Below are 17,673 nucleotides of genomic sequence, written 5' to 3' on the forward strand. Positions count from 1 at the left end.
TCTTTCCTATGTAATCATTTACTAAAGAAAGTAAATGTTGTTATACAGAAGCCTCTACCTGAAGCTCTCCAAGGAAACAAAAAAGGTCATGAGAGAAACTACCCTGTGTTTAAAGCAGAGAAAGAAACAGCTCAAGAATGTCAGCCAGCACAGAACCCTCACTCAGCTATGACACATAAGAGTAGGGAGTAAGAGCTCTATTCTTGTATTTAAAAAAAAACAATTGGGTCTGGTTTTGGAATTTGTATGATTCTACTTGTCAAGTCTCATTCTATCACGTACTCTAATTTTAATAGTCAACGTTTAAATTGTAGAGTAAGCCTCTATAATGTATTTGGATTGAATTGGACTGAACTTTGCCTTTGCTTATTGTGTATTTTATTTTTAAAAGAGGGTACAGTGAAGATTATGGGAGGGATTCCTCAAATACTTGAGAGTTAACTATATTTTAAAGGCATTTAGTTTTAAATATTATGTGTATATTAAAATACATTCCATGAGACATATTTTCTCACATTGCATAAAACACAATATTGTTGGGGTTCCAACTGTTTTTCTTTAAAAAGACAATTTTTGAAGTCCAAAGATGTTCAGTGAACTTGCCCAGCACCATACAAGTTAATGGCAGAGGTTTGAATGGAATCAAAGTTTCCTGAAAATAACAATCCACAATTCCCTGCTAATAATAAACATAAATGTGTCCAGAAAGAAGCATCACTATGGGATGGAGTGATCAGTTTTATAAAGATGCAATTTTAGCTAGAACATAAAGGATGAATAGGCTTTATATAGTTAAGAAAGAGAGAGTGTGTTGAGTAGGAAACATGGAAACAACAAAAATAGAGAAGTAGAAAAAGCAGCCACGCAAGGCAGGCCAGACTGATTAAAATAGGAGGTTCAGGTAAGGAGGATAATGGAGATAGATTTGGTAGAAATTTTGAAAGGCTTTGCATTTCAGGCAGAACTACCTAATTTAGTTAAATATGAAGCTTTTTAAAGGAAAACTGACATAACAAATCATTATTTTAGAAAGATAACTTGACCAATGTTTATCACATGAGCTAAAGCTAGAGATGGACTAGAAATAAGAATAATACAATTTGTTTATTAATTGTTCCATCAGTCAGGAAGTACTGATTGTGCACCTATGTGAATCAAGTAGAGATCTTATTTAAAATGTTTATTCACAGCCCTGGCCAGTTTGGCTCAGCGGTTAGAGCGTCGGCCTGCGGTCTGGAGAGACCCGGGTTCGGTTCCCGCTAAGGGCACGTACTTCGGTTGCAGTTTGTCCCCGACCCTGGTTGGTTGTGCGGGTGGCAGCCACTCAATGTGTCCCTTCACGTCGATGTTTCTCTCTCTCTCTCCCTTCCTCTCTCTCCCTCCCACTCTATCTGTACAAAAAAAAAAAAAGGAAAAATATCCTCGGGTGAGGATAAAAAAAAAAAAAGAAATGTTTATTCTTATACAACAAATCTGGCCTGGGTTCAAACTGTGCATTTCTAACAAGTTCCCAAGGATACCAAGCTGCTGTTCTATGGATCACAGGAAGTAACTAGTAAATTTCATCATGCATATATTATGAATTTTAAGCCAAAGGCTATTGAAGATACAAAGCTGAAACAGATATAGATCTCACCCTTGAAATTACATGTATTAGAAGTGTACTATAAATTACAGCCTAGTCATAAAAATGTTTTAGAAAGTGCCAGAACTCAGATTTGGGTGTAGAATTAAAAAGAAAGAGATTATCAACATGCAAAAAAATACAACTAGACCGCTAACTTACACTATCTACAAGTTAGAAATTCAAAATGGATAAGAGACTCAAAAGGCGCAAAATCATAAAAATCCTAGAAGAAGACATAGGCAGTAAAACCTCAGACATCTTTCGGAGCAATATTTTTGCTGGTAAGTCTTGGAGCAATATTTTCCTTTCTCTGAGGGAAAGGAAACAGGAAAAAATAAACAAATGGGACTACATCCGACTAAAAAGCTTCTGCACAGCAAAAGAAACCATCAACAAAAAGAAAACGGAACCCACTATATGGGGGAACATATTTGCCAATGATTCATCTGATAAATGGTTAATCTCCAAAATATATAAACAATTTATACAACTCAGCACCAGAAAGACCAACAGTCCTATTGAAAAATGGGCAAAGGACCTGAATAGACACTTCTCCAAAGAGGATATAGAGACACCAATAGACATGAAAAAATGCTCAAGGTCACTAATCATTAGAGATACAAATAAAAACTATAATGAGTTATCAACTCACACCGGTCAGAATGGCAACTATCAATAAATCAACAAACAATAAATGCTGGCAAGAATGTGGAGAAAAGGGAAACCCTAGTGCACTGTTGGTGGGAATGCAGACTGGTGCAACCACTGTGGAAAACAGTACAGAGTTTCTTCAAAACATTAAAAATGGAACTGCCTTTTGACCCAGCCATCCGACTTCTGGGTATATATCCTAACAATCCCGAAACACCATTCTGAAAGAATATATGCATCCTTATGTTCATAGCAGCATTATTTACAATAACCAAGATCTGGAAACAGTCCCAGTGACCATCAGTAGATAAATGGATAAAAAAAGTTGTGGTACATTTACACAATGGAATACTATGCAGCTGTATAACTGTAGGAACAATTGCCCTTTTTGATAGCATGGATGGACCTGGAGAGTATTATGCTAAGGGAAATAAGCCATTCAGCAACAGACAGATATCACATGATCTAACTTATATGTGGAATCTACAGAACAAAATAAACTGATGATCAAAATAGAACCAGTGGAATGGATAAGTAGAACAGACTGACAGATCTCCAAGGGGAAGAGGGTGGTGACGGTGGGACGAGATCAACCAAAGAACATACATGCATATATGCATAGCCCATGGACACAGACAGTGAAGCGGTGAAGGCCTAGGGGGAGTTGGGACACTATGGAGGGAGGCAAATGGGGGACATCTATAATGGAGTCAATAATTTAAAAGAGAAAAGAAAGAAATTAAATCAAAAGACATTGTGAAGGCTATACATAGAACAGAAGAGTATCAATGTTAATTAATCTTCGTCTGGATTAAAAAACATTGTGGAAATAGTATGTGTCTGTAAATAAGTAAATTGCCTGCAAATCCCCACTGTTAGGTCTATCAGCTATGATTATACATCTCTCTCTAATAATACACTGTTTCTACTTTTTCATGCTTGGCTTGTAGTTTATTCTTTCTTGGTTTTTATAGCTCCTCTTCCCTGGGCTCATTTCCTAAATGTAGATGTCCCCATGGCTCACTCTTGGCTTCCTGTCTTTCTAATTTCTTATGCTAATGGGTCACAAGTCTTATCACAGTCTTGAATGCCATGCCTAGATCCACCTGCTTATAAGGTACATTTTTAAATTCAGTAGGCAAACTCAACATACCTAAAACTGAATTCGTCATCCTTACCTCTCTCACTGCCCCTCCCTACTACCATCTTGCTCCATTTCATTTAGTTCCTCTCAGTGACTGTTACCACCATCCATGCAGTCACCCAACCCTAAAGAAACCTGAATTGAAGTTATAGCTCCTCTCTTACACTCACCCTGAAATTTAAGGGTTATAGATTTTCTTTCCTCTGTATTTCTTCTCTACATTCCCATATCATCATCCTTACCATCCTGGTTTAGTTTGGGGCTCCATTTATTTTTTGTCTAGACCTATGAGACTAACCTCTTAACTGGTCTCCCTACCTCAAGTCTTGTTCTCTTATAACTCACCCTCTATTCTGCTAGTGATATGATCTTTCTAAAGTGCAATGTAGCCCTGGCCGGTTTGGCTCAGCAGTTAGAGCGTCAGCCTGCAGTCCGGAGAGACCCGGGTTCGGTTCCCGCTAAGGGCACGTACTTCGGTTGCAGTTTGTCCCCGGCCCTGGTTGGTCGTGCGGTGGCAGCCACTCGATGTGTCCCTTCACATCGATGTTTCTCTCTCTCTCTCTCTTCCTCTCTCTCCCTCCCGCTCTGTCTGTACAAAAAATGGAAAAATGTCCTCGGGTGAGGATAAAAATAATAATAATAATAAAGTGCAATGTATATACCTGTGGCAGAATTACTATAATAATTCAACAAAATTTTTGAAGGGTTGTGCTGTTAGGCATTATACTAGTCTTTATTACTATAGAGATTAATAAAACAGTTATTAGTAAGAACTACAAAGAAGTTTTCAATTCTATTCCACTCCTCTCTTTCCTCTTTACCCACTCCACATCTATTTTCTCCAGACTCCTACTCCAAATATGTCAGTCTTTACTAATCACCTACTATATATAGGTGGTTGGCGAAAGTAGGTTTATAATTTATTACTGTATTATTGTTTATTAATAATTGTATTGCTTATTTGTATTACAACTGCAAACCTTATAGGGTGGGCAAAAGTAGGTTTATAATTTGAGTATGTGAAATAGTTATTATTTATTCTTGTATTATATATTTTTCCAAATAACTATAAACCTACTTTTGCCCTTCCCTGTGTAGCACTATACTACATTCTTTTACTTGCTTCTCTTGTTAAATCTTCATGAAACAACAGGGCTATATAAATGTCTTTTACCCACATTTTGTAGATAATAATATTGAAGCTCAAAAAAATTAAATAACCTGTTCAAAGTCATGCAACTAGTAAAAGACAGAGTAAGGAGTCCAAACCAGGCCTGTTCTTTCTCTTTTTGTTCTACCATGCTGCCCTTTTAACTGGTGTTAGTACCCACAATTCATTAATATTAAGGTCAATAAACTAAATAGGCTATGTCCATGTAAATGAATAAAACTCCTAAGTAAATAGTAGCTGTGAATATTTCAAAAGCCAGAGAGGAAATTTAGTTTAAATTTTAAGTTTAATATTGACTGTGTATATAAATAAATTATAAGGACCTGAGCTGCAAAATCTGAGATCTTTAGGTAATGTGCAAGTGGGGAAAATGGCAGGAAGACTTATTACAGTTGTTCATGTTTACTTTCCAGATTTCTAAATAATACTTCTTATTCACTGTAAAATAGACAACTCTCCCTTTCATAAAGAGAAAAGTCCCTTTCCTTTTATAATCTCTTCCTTTACCTTTCCTCCCACAACTCCTGGGGCTGCTTTTGCAGCATTACCACCTTTGGATAACTTATTATATCAAGTTCATAGTATCTTCTATGGGGGAAGAGGGAGGAGGGAAAGAGAATAAGAAGAGAGAGTGTACACAATGTGAGTATATGATAATTTAGTAGTCAGACCTACATTCATTCAGCTTACAAATGACACAGACGCACCAATGGCTATCCCTGTTCTTACCTTTCCCCTACTCATTATCTAAGCTCCTGTGTCACTACTTTAAGAGAAGGGAAGGGAGAAAAAGGTTTTTGAGGAGTGAAGGGGTAAAAAGCCATGAACAAACAGCAAGAACCCTTTAGTGGGCAGTTAATCCCCTTGTTCCCTGACTCTCAAGACCCAGCCTATTTAGGAGAAGTGTTTAATTAAGCCCCAAAAGTCTCTATACTAGCTAAATATATTCTGTTCATTCGTGTTCTGTTATACTTCCTGATAAGCTAATATTTAGAGATCCATTTGTGTTTTTAAGTATCCTACTAAGAGAGTTCTTCACATATTAATGTGAATTTGTTCAAATCTGACATCAACATTTGGATAAATCTGCTGTCCTGAATAAACAAGAGAAAATCACTTAGAACTTAGAGTTCTTTTAGGAATCGGACAAACCCTGATCAGGACCACATCAGAAATTTAGTATAACAAGATACTGGGGGGTGGCAAGAAGTGTATTTGATAGGAGGAAAGGACTATGGCAAGGTAGGTGGGAAGATACCATAAACAAATGCTTTGCATTTCAACAATATTTCTTCAGCCTTCCATTTTGTTTCCCATTTAAGCCTAGAAATTCAATAATATATTGATAACATTATCAGCTAAATTAAGGTTTGCTTGGGTTTTGTTTTTTTTAACTACCCTAGAATCTTGCCCACCATCTCTATTATTGTTTTTATAGAAATGTGTTCCAGGTTCCAAACAACCAATTTTATATATACACTCTGGGAATATAACCTGTGAGTTACAAACTACCTATGCACAGAAGACTCTTCTGAAAGAGTCAACTTTATATTGAGTTCATGGTGTCTTTCAGTACTATTTAAGGAGTAATAATTAGTAGAAAGACATTGAAAGAGTCTAAATTGGGAATAACATGATTATCTTTTATTCCTGGTCCAATTTTATTATGTACTTCTTGGGCCATTGTTCTAGATGTAACTTTTAAATTTGTTAACAGAACAAATAAATGTTCATTGAAGAAAATTTAGAAAATAGAGGATTAAAAAAGAAAGGAGCCCTGACCAGTGTAGCTCAGTTGGTTGGGTGTCATCTCATGCACCAAAAGTTGCCAGTTCAATTCCTGGTCAGGACACATGCCCAGATTGCAGGCTCAATCCCTGGTAGGGGGCATGCAGGAGGCACCCGACTGATGTTTTGCTCTCACATTGATGTTTCTTTCTCTTTCTCTCTCTCTAAAAATCAATTTTTTCATCTTTTAAAAAATAAAGGAATTAAACATATAATTCTGTTACCCAGTATTATTATTCTTCCATTGTTTAATTCTATGCATGTATACTGTCTGTGTGTGTGTGTAAAAAAAAAAAAGAAATATTATTTTAACTTTCCTATTTTTACTCAATCTATTATAAACATCTGTCCATATCATTACATAGTCCTCTGCTATATCATTTTAATGCCTACATATTATTCTCTAGTTTAAAGTATAATATGATTTATTTATATTGTTGCCATATACTAGGTTGTTTCTAATCTATCTCAGTTGTAAGTAAATGATGAACATCTTTATAACTAAATCTTAACATATACCCACAATTATTTGAGAGTATTTTAAATTTTTTATTTTATTCATGTTATGATGATTGTTGAATGTCCTTCATATGCAAAGCTATGTTAATAGCAGGGGTAAAATGATAAATAAAACAGTTGTTGTTCTCACCTGCTGATAGGCATATAAAACCAGTTGTTCTTGGCTTTATCCTCAGCAATTAGAACAGTTCTAGCACATGGTAGCTACTCAATAAATTCCAGGAAGTATCAGAAAAGGAATGCGGGAAACACTGAATATGGCTTGGGTATGAAATTAGTCAAGCCTGGAGATTTCAAATTGGCACAAATTAGTATGGGTCAGTAGATATCCTAGTTTTCTTTTCCCCATGGCTGGTTCAACAACCTATCCTAAGGAAACATGAGCTACTGTTTCCCTACTGTGGGGGAAGAGTATAAAGCAAATGAGCATATGTGGATAGATAAATAAGTACAGATTACTACATGTGCTAACCAAGACAACCATGCCAGACTTGATTAAGAGACTGGTCATTTGGGTGCACATGTACTTCTCTGTTTTTGCTTTTCTTTTTCTTAAAGAAATTGCTATGTTTTGTGGCCTAAACTGGGTTTAAAAAGGATTTGTTCATATTGAGCCAGGGTGCTTTCCTTCCCACCAGACTGTAAGTTCCATGATGTCCAGGACAAGATGTGTCTTGGTAACTGTATGTCCACAGCACTTAGTAAGAGTACATCTCCTAGATTAGACAGTCCTGCCATCTTTTCCTGTACCACCGTCTTTCCATGGAACATACAAACTTCCAGCTGTGCAACTATCCAGATAAATTTTGCATGCATGGTCTCTTAAAGTAAGTCCAAAACCCTTAGCCATAAGAGCAGACCAGAAAGCATGACACGAATGACAATTGCTTTAGTGACTAAGACACATCCTCATAAAAGGTGCAATGTAAAGCTTTGCAACTAGGGTAATTTTATATTTCTGAAGAAAAATAAATATAGAATGGGGATGGGGGCAGAATTCCAAATGGAATTCAGAAGCTTTGATTTGTTTATTTACTTTTAATATTTTTAATTGATTTTTTAGAGAGAGAGGAATTGAGAGAGAAATAGAAACATTGATGTGAGAGAGACACATCTATCAGTTGCCTCCCATACATGCCAACCAGAGATTGAACCCACAACCTAGCTATGTGCCCTGACCAGGAATTAAACCCACAACATTTTGGTGTGTGAGACGATGTTCCAACCAACTGAGCCCCGCGGCCAGGATTGGGGAAATATTTTTAAATAAAGTTTAGCATCAATTGAATTTATATTATTACTAAAACTAATTTTAACTATTGAGTTGTTTATATTTCCACCTTGGTAATATAGCTCCCAAACCGTTGACTTGAACCTTCTAGCCTTCCAAGACCTAAAGAGCTGGGAAATTCCCATAATTAAGAAAAGGGTTCCCCATTCTGGAAAATTGCCATCATAGAAGCCTGCCCTGCTCTAGTCATACTGGGCTTCCTGGGCTCTGTCATAGATGGTATTCTGGATTTGAATTGCCTATTCCTGCTGCTGCCAATTTGTGAAGCTGCCTCTTCACATTAAAGCATGAACAGAAGGGGAATAAGCACTGAGATAGCAAATTGGATTTTTGTAAAACTGGCACATTTAGCAGGAATTATCAAGATAGACTTAACAGTACAGTGATTATTTGGGCAAAGCCCAGTGCCTTACATCTTCCCATTTATGAATGAAACATATGCTAGTTTCCTGGTGCTCACCTAATGTTCTAAAAGTAGAAATTTCTAATTATCAAGGAGAATTTGATCTGAATTTAATTGATTCTTGTCATCTTTATGAACTGCCTACTTCCCTTTTCTGCTCAAAATGCAAAGTATTAGTTTTCAAATCAACATAATAGATTTTTTTCCTGACCATTTATCAGCACAGATCTCTGATTTTCTATCGGTTAACCAAAAATACTCTTTCTACTTTAACAAGCATGTGTTTAATAAAAAGAGATTTTTCCCACTCTTGGTCACAGACTTTTTAGTGGCTATTACAGTTGACTTTCTTAATCCTTAAGAGTTGATGTTACTGATTCTTCTAAGAATAAACTTTAATTTTTACTGTACTTTTAAAAACTGTTTTCTGCCCTGACCAGTTTGGCTCAGCGGTTAGAGCGTCGGCCTGCGGTCCGGAGAGACCCGGGTTCGGTTCCCGCTAAGGGCACGTACTTCAGTTGCAGTTTGTCCCCAGCCCTGGTTGGTCGTGCAGGTGGCAGCCACTCGATGTGTCCCTTCACATCGATGTTTCTCACTCTCTCTCCCTTCCTCTCTCTCCCTCCCACTCTATCTGTACAAAAAATGGAAAAATATCCTCGGGTGAGGATATAAAATAAAATAAAAACTGTTTTCTTACTGACCCCCATAAAAAGTAGTATCTTCCAAAAACCTTTTACTAATTATCCCAAACCAGTTTTAATCATTATGCCCCACTCCTTATTTTTATCATTTCGCCCTATTTGCATTTTACTTTATGTATTTGAATTTAATCAATGATATTCATTTCATTGCTGATTTTTACTCATTTTCCTAAATTTTTGCCATATGTTTTTCGCACTAGCTTGTAAACTTAAGGTCAGAGAACATGCTTTCTTCTGCCTTTAGGTGACTCCATAGTGCCTAAACACACAGTGGGACCGAAGGACTAACTGATGTCTATGTGTAGTGTGTAGTTTGATTCTACACATGAAGTAGACATCAGAAAATATTTGTAGTTGAAGAATTTATCCTTGACCTCAGAAGAAATTAGGATATGTATGTCCTGAACTATTTTTTCATTATCTTGGTATGATAAATTGTCATTATTCATTAATCTCCAATCCCAGAATTTTTTCTCACTCTCCCACTGTCATCTTTACTCATCGTAAAATGATATAGCTCACAGTTGGTGTAACAGATGAAAGAGGAAGCTAATTAGCAGATGTTGTCCATCTGTGTGTTTATATTAAATATTTTTAAATAAAACTGCATTTGCATTCCTAATGCTCTGTCTGAAATCCATAAAATCTAAACTTGGGTAAAAGCTCTCTCTTGGTTTTGAATTTTATAATAGTCTTCATGATAAAGAAGGAAAAAAAAAAAGCCAGAATCAGGATTATGGTAATTTAAGGCAGATACAAATTTTAAAAAGCAAGAAGGTCTGAACTAAAAGTGAGTCCCAAAAGCCCACTGAAAAGATATCATTCATGTAGTCTTCCTTCACAGAAACTGATTTATACATAAACTTTTGAGAAAGCGGTTCATTCACTAATAGATTTCTTTTGAGTTATACTTCTACTTTCTGTTTTATCTGCCTTTTTTTAAGTTTAAGCTTCATTGACATCTGAATAAGTTAGAACTCTAAGGAGGCTGTTGCCATTATTATTGGTAGCCATCTCCCAGGTTGAAGGTGAATGTCATCTTTGCAAAGAAGAAAAAAAAGTTGTTGTTGTTGTTATGCAAGTCAAATAATCGACTGTTCTTGTTGTTCAAAAGGTGAGAGGGCCCTGGCGGGTATGGCTCAGTGGTTAGAGTATCAATCCACGCACTGAAGGGTCTCGGGTTCATACCTGTGTTGCAGGTTCCATTCCCAGCTCTGGTCAGAGCACATGTGGAAAGAAACCAATCAATATGTCTCTCTCACATGGATGTTTCTTTCTTTCTCTCTCCCTCTTTTCCTTCCACTCTCTCTAAAACTCAATGGAAAAAAATATCCTCAGATGAGGATTAACCAAAAAAAAAAAAAAAAATGAGAGGGAGAAAAGTATGATCTACAAGATGATGATTATATTGCAATGCTCGAGTGAGTTTCTCCTCTATTTTCCGGTCTATGTGTGAAAAGAAAATAATCACTGTATTTATATAAATGTCATTATTTCCACAGAATCACAGCATGTTAGAATTGAAAGGAACATCTGATGTTAGCTAGTCAAATCTTTCACTATTGGAGGTGTTAGAGAAAATTTCTCACTAGCCATCCGGTTTTTGTTTGATGCTTTTAGTGAGAAGGATCTTATTTGCCTCATGAGGCAGCACATTTTATTATTGGATGGCTGTTATGGTAAGGATGTTTTCCATTTCCCTGAGCTAGTCTTTATCCCTGTTTCTTCCATCCATTAGTCCTAATTCTGCCCTCTGGCACAACAACAAGTAAATTGACTCCCTATTATACATGACAGCCTTTCAAAGAAAGTACCATTTATGATTATATTAAATCATATCTTCTCTTCCATCCACAGACAATATTATTGCCCATAATATCATTAGAGTTGTAATAATTGTACAGTTTTCATTCCCAAATCTACTGTACAGAGATAGCATAGAGGCCAGGGTTCATTCAGTTCATTTATTGAGTTCCTACATTTATTGAAAGAGTAATCAAGAAACCTAGATAAAATGAGACCCTGTCTTGTAAGACAGTCATATATTGTTATATCATCTTTATAAATTTTACTTTTTATCACAATTTGTTCCTTCTCTTTATCCTTTTTAGTTGTTTTACTTGAAATTCCACTTTGACATTAATATGCCACTTCTTTTTGGCTTATTTACATTTGCCTCCTAGAACAAATGGAATTATAACATGCAATATAAATGAAGTTATAGATCCTCTGACTGTTGTCATATGTTGGTACCTATCCCTTTTCTAAGCCATAATCTCTTACTATATTTCAGATACCAGACACATACAAGAGGGTAGAGTCAAAGAGAGGAGCAAAGGGAGACAGAAAAGGATAGGACCCAAATAATGTGCCAACTTAGACATTCAGTGATTTTGTGAATCCACCAAACATGGAATAGAAAGCAGCATTCAGCATATTCTTTAAAGCATAAATTACAGTAAGGATTTAGTATTAAATCCCTTTTAGTTTGTTTCTGCAAATTATAATTTTTTTTATCCTCACCTAAGTATATTTTTTCATTTATCATCAGATAGAGTGAGAGGGAGGGAGAGAGAAGAAGAGAAAGAGGAAGAGAGAGAAATATTGATGTGAGAGAGACACATCGATTGGTTGCCTGCCACACAACCCAACCAGGGCCGGGGGTGAACCGCAACCAAGGAAAGTGCCCTTGACCAGAATCATACCTGCAACTCATTGGTCTGTGGGCCAACACTCTAACCACTGAGCCAAACCAGCCAGGGCCAAATTAGAAATTCTTATGTGAGAGTTGATGTCTCTGCAGTTTTTAAAAATACACCTACTGGCTCCTCTTATTTTTAGTGAACCCCTCATACCCTTTTCCCATTAGATGAAGTTCAAATTCTTGAGCTTGAGGGCCTTCCCAAATCTTGTCTTATTCCATCTATCCCAGTCATTTCAAGTCAAGTCCTTCACTCTGGACAGTTTATTTCCCCCACTAATCTAGGAACACCACAGTCTTCATCACAGGCTGATCCTCTTTCCTATAAAAACCCAGCCCATGTCTCAACATCTAACTTAAGTCACATTCCCTCTAAAACAGCGGTTCTCAACCTGTGGGTCGCCACCCCTTTGGGTGTTGAACAACACTTTCATGGGGGTCTCCTAAGACCATCGGAAAACACATATTTCCGGTGGTCTTAGGAACCGAGACACCGTTCCTCTGTTTGTCTCCAGGCGGGTCCTGGAGGTACGCCCACATACAATATGAGGAACTGCATTAAAGGGTCACCGCATTAGGAAGGTTGAGAACCACTGCTCTAAAGAGTCTTACGTGATCTCTCCAACACTTAGGGTGAACAACTGTCCTGGTTTGCCTAGAATTTAAGAAGAAAAAATAACCTGTGAAAATACCAGTAGCCACTACTTTTATACTCACGTTTCTTCCTCTGCAGTAAGAGTTATGCTCCTGTTGAGCAGAGACCCTTTTAAATCCTACTTCATACAGAATATAGTGCTGTACTCAGGTTAATGCCTACTCAATGAATAATGTGGTTTAGCTTTTAGTGGGCACTATATCTAAGTTTTCCTTGTGTATTAATGTATTTGTCTTTATTTTTTTCCAGCCCAGATGACTTACTCAACGCCTTGAATGAGGGTATCAGTCGTGCTGATGTCATCATCACATCAGGGGGTGTATCCATGGGGGAAAAGGTATGAAAAAATGGGGCTCCTGGAAATTTATCCACTGTAATATCCTTGCATACAGTTGATTAACTGTGATCTGGTAAATATCTGGTATATAACCAGACCCCCACAAAGCTGAAAATCTATGGGGCTTCAGAAATTTCTGGGCATTCTAAAAGGGATGCAATATAGATTAGAGGGCTTACCTCAGGAGCAGCGTGGAAAATCCCACCACTTACGTAATGGTTTTGATCTCCCCCTGGAGATTTCTGGCTTTTTGCTCATTCAACTTTAGTACATGAGGACTTCCTTATATGTAATATTTACCCCTAAATTAAAACTATAACAAATATTACCATATTCTGTATATACTTTTTCAATGTCATACATTTCTCGTATTTCAATATCAGTTCAGAGGTAAACAGAATTGCTGCGAGGCCTTCGGAGTGTTTTCAGGCTCTTATGGGGTTCTCAAGCAGAAAAGTCACAGAATGTCAGGTCTTAGATATCTCACCGAAGGGAGCTCTGTCCATAGGTACTGATGTTAAACTTCATTAACGAGTCAGTGGTGTAGCCTCCGGGTATGAGTATGCCAAAATGGTGAAGTCCACAGGAGGAGGGAAACACAAACATATTCAAAGACCTACCCATTCTGAAATTTTGAAAATATTACTATTACAGAATAACCACCCAATTAGCAATTGTCTATGTGATGCATCAAAAGAATAAACGTCAGAAAATCAAAGTCTCCTATAAGTCCAAAAGCTCAGTGCTTAAATAATATTTTGCTTTTTAAAATCATGTCAACTTTGATTATGCATTTTTAATTGTCAATGAAATTTGGTAATAAAAAGGGAAAGCCTTAATTGAAAAAAAAAAAAAAAAAAACTATAAGATCCTTCCTTCTACTTAAATTTAAATTCAAGATGACCACCCTCACCACATAATTCAAACCTGGTAAAGAACCCTTAGTTCCCCACAGGGAAGATTAAGCATTCCTTTGCCATTCTTGACAAATAATCATAAACATAATAATGATAAAATAAAATGCAAGTGAAGATATAAGTAAATAGTATTTTATACGGCTAAGTATATTTGCATATGGTATATGCTTAGTCCTATAAAATTTCAATTTGAATACCTCAGTAAGTTTATATTTCTTAATGAAATGTGTTGGTTCATGATGATTATTGTATTCCATTGAATAATGTTATAAAAGCAAAATATTCTCTACTACAATAACCAACCTTATGTTTTGGCACAATAACATTTCAGATCACAAAATGTTTTGTCAGCCTATAATCTCTTTTCGTGTTGTTGTTTTTTTAAATCTTATATTAATAACCAAACTGAAAATTATAAAAATATTGTCATAATAGCAGCTTTTTACTAAAAATTCATATTTTTCAAGAGCTTGATTTCTTTTTTGCTAGATCTTATGTATATGATTGTTCTTGGTGCTTGCACTCACTAGCTATAAAACTGAGTAAATTCATAACCTGATTCTTTTTACAGTGAACTCTATTGGCTCTGAGAACAAATGTCAGAATTCAGTAGCCTGAACAGAGAATGCCTGCCTTCATTCACAACTTTAGTTTTAGAATGTTTAAGAATAGCACTTCAGTTGCCAAACCATAGAAGAAAAGAAAGAATCTGAGTGCAAGACTACCATCTGAATGACATCTGAGAGTTCAGCTATTAAAGTGTAGATAGGTATTCTCCTAGAGCAGTTTGCTGAGTAAGTCTTTCCTCAAGTCTCCTAGAAGTCTTTAGTCCTAGGTAGAGCAAATAGCTACAGACCCCCTGAGAACACAAAGGCTAGAGCTGAAGTCTGCATTATAGTAGATGTATAAGAAATAATTTGCAACATGTCTGTTTTTATGATCATCAAACTGCCTGTGGTGTTCTGAGTATCACAAGAGCAATCCTGAAGTTGAGTACTTAAATATTAAATTTGTTATTCCCAGGGAATGTGTCATGTATAACTTATCTTGGTCACTAATGAACTTAATTGTGAGACAATACCTATTTGTCAGACCTAAGTTTGTCTTTCCTAATACTTCTGAAGAGGCAACAAGCTTATAGCTAACAAAGATGTCATTTATCCTAGGGATTTGCTTATGAGTAAACAGACCAATGTAGTAAAGCCTATTGGTTTTCTTTAAAAAGGTACCCCTGATGCTTTTGGGATCCATAGACCTCTATCCTCTTCTTAACCAAAGAAATATAACTGTGCCACAGTTGCTTCCCTCAAAATTTCTCCCTGTTTCTTCCTCCCCCTGCTCCACATAGACTCTTCAGAGTTTTTATTTTTATAAAACACTGCAAGTTGCAGGCAAATAGAATCTGCTTTTTTGCTCTGAAAACTAAAGAATTATATGCATTACTATACATTTTCTACAACCTGCAGAATTGTAAAATACAGTTGTCCCTCGCCACTTCGCGCTTCGCGATAGAGTGAAGCCACGAAAGGCGAAGCGCGAAGTGGTGAGAGACGACTGTGTATAAATAAAGAATCCTACACCATGGAAATTCATTTATCGGGGCAGAGTCTGTAACTGATTAACCGCAATAAAAGAGGGCCAACTGTAGCTCAAAAACAGTGAATGGTGCAGATAACCAGGAAGGATACAGTTAGACTAGACACCCAAGTAATTTTTTTGCCTATTTAAGAGTCTCTTAATTTTTCTCAAGAGTGTCTCCTTTACCTCATATGATCAAAATAATCACAAAGGTAATTATTGATCACAAGAAAAAGGCTCATCTCATAGGCTTGCCCTGATTATGTAGCAAAAAGAGTGTTAATTAACCATATAGACCTTGAATTTGTTTTGCAAACTTAGGGATATACAGCAATAGAATACTAAAACTAATCAACAATAGTCCAAACAAATAAATACAATAAAATTTTCCTTATCAATTTATTCAGCTCTATCTCATTCTTGTTCTGCTAGATCTTGGGTTGGCAGTCTGCTTTCATGAAGCCATCTGCTTCCATTCCAAAGAGTTCTGGGATTCCTACCTCAGTCCACTGGTGTTGTATGAAAGTTATCTAAGCTCTGTCACCTCAGAAGCCTGTACCCAAGACTACTGTTTGAAGTGTCAATATTTTAAATTACCTATGACAGTCCTTCTCCCTAGTGCTCTGAATCTGTTTTGTTACAGACACAGACTGTTGACAATAGCTTATAGCTGGGCCTACATGCAAGCATCCGAGTACATAAAACAGAATCTTTTCATACTTGACAGATTCTTAATGGCTGTGCATCATTTGTTGCTGTAATCAATAATGTCAGAATAGAAGATAAGTAAATTCTCTATTGAGATACTATATCCAACTATTTCATAAAAATTTTATCAGTGTTTTCCCTGAGGGTAAAAACACAATGGCCGGCAAGGGCATTGTCAAGTCACCAGGCACTTCCCATAAAGCATACAATTTCTGAAGTAGTTATTTTAATAACATTTTACCTATACAAATCTAACCTTAGGGCACACTGAGCAGCTCTCACAGATATGACAGGAACTTCTCTCCCATGAAACTTAAAATGATAGCACGTCAAACAAACTTAATTATTTCTAACATCTCTTTTTATAAGAGGAAAGAACAAATCTTTGTGATTTCTTAGAGGCCCTCTAGGAAATTTCAAAGATAATTCCATGTGTAAAAGATATTCTGAAGTTTTGTTTGTTTGTTTTGTGTGTGTGTGTGTGTTTGTTTTGTTTTGTTTTTCTAAATTTAGGCAAAATCAAGAGTTGTCAAAAGAGAATTGGATACATGATTAAAATAGGATCATGGGGATCTGGGAAACAGTACTTAGTTACCTAATTTTTAAACAATAATAAAAATATTTTAAAATAAGCATAGAATGTAACAAGATAGTAAATCTTGGTTAATTTATAAATGAGTAAACTTAGTTCTTTGCTTTTTTATTGACTTAAAGACAAAATAAAGCAAATAATATGCATAAAGAGGAGATTACACAAAAAGAATAACCTTTCATGTCATAAGGAGTGTATTAATCAGTAGTAAACTAAAGAAATAAGTTCATCAAACTTGAGTGAACTCATTATAACTTTATTTCTCAGCTTTATTTCAGACATACGTATTAAAAAACAAAGCAAATAAAAATATCTTACAAAGTTTAGTCATTTATTATACTCTTTTATATTTTTTAACAAACTTACATTTTACTTTAGAATAGAATGGTCCCCAAACCCACGAGGGTTCCTGAAATTCTTTAAGTGGGTCTGCAAGGTCACAACTATTTTCATAATAAAACTGACACTTTATTTGGCTTTTATAGTCTCCTTCTCTCATCAGTGTACAGTGAGTTTTTCCAATGGTTATATGACGTATGTCAGCTCATCCAATTGAATGCAGAAACAAATGAGAATCTGATTCTTATTAAGCCAATTATTAAAGAGATTTTCAAAATTATGAAACAATGCATAAAAATGTTACTTATGTTAACATGAAATGGCTTCATCATTACTGTTTCTAAATCCACAAATAAATATTTTTTAATTTCTTAGTTTTAGTTTTTAATATAGTAAACATCAATAAACATAACCTACATAAACAAAATTCCTAGGGATCCTTAATAAATTTTAATTTAAGAGCATGTAAAGGATCCTAAGAACAAATATTTTAAGAACTGGACTTTTTTTAACAATATTATTTTTCCTTGAAAAATAGGAGGACAGGTGTG

At 35.8% G+C, this 17,673-nt stretch overlaps 1 protein-coding gene across 6 annotated transcripts in view; it reads left to right on the top strand.

Annotated features, from left to right (window-relative positions):
- GPHN (gephyrin) overlaps positions 1-17,673 on the top strand; it is a 562,530-nt gene that overhangs the window by 509,167 nt on the left and 35,690 nt on the right. For all 6 annotated transcript variants that reach the window (XM_036267724.1, XM_036267708.1, XM_036267715.1 and 3 more), the window contains one exon: positions 12,901-12,988. In XM_036267724.1, coding sequence (XP_036123617.1) covers positions 12,901-12,988 — 88 coding nt within the window. The remainder of the gene's footprint in view (positions 1-12,900; positions 12,989-17,673) is intronic.

The sequence above is a fragment of the Molossus molossus genome, unplaced genomic scaffold (genome assembly GCF_014108415.1).
Source record: "Molossus molossus isolate mMolMol1 unplaced genomic scaffold, mMolMol1.p scaffold_m16_p_1, whole genome shotgun sequence".
NCBI classification, from domain to species: domain Eukaryota; kingdom Metazoa; phylum Chordata; class Mammalia; order Chiroptera; family Molossidae; genus Molossus; species Molossus molossus.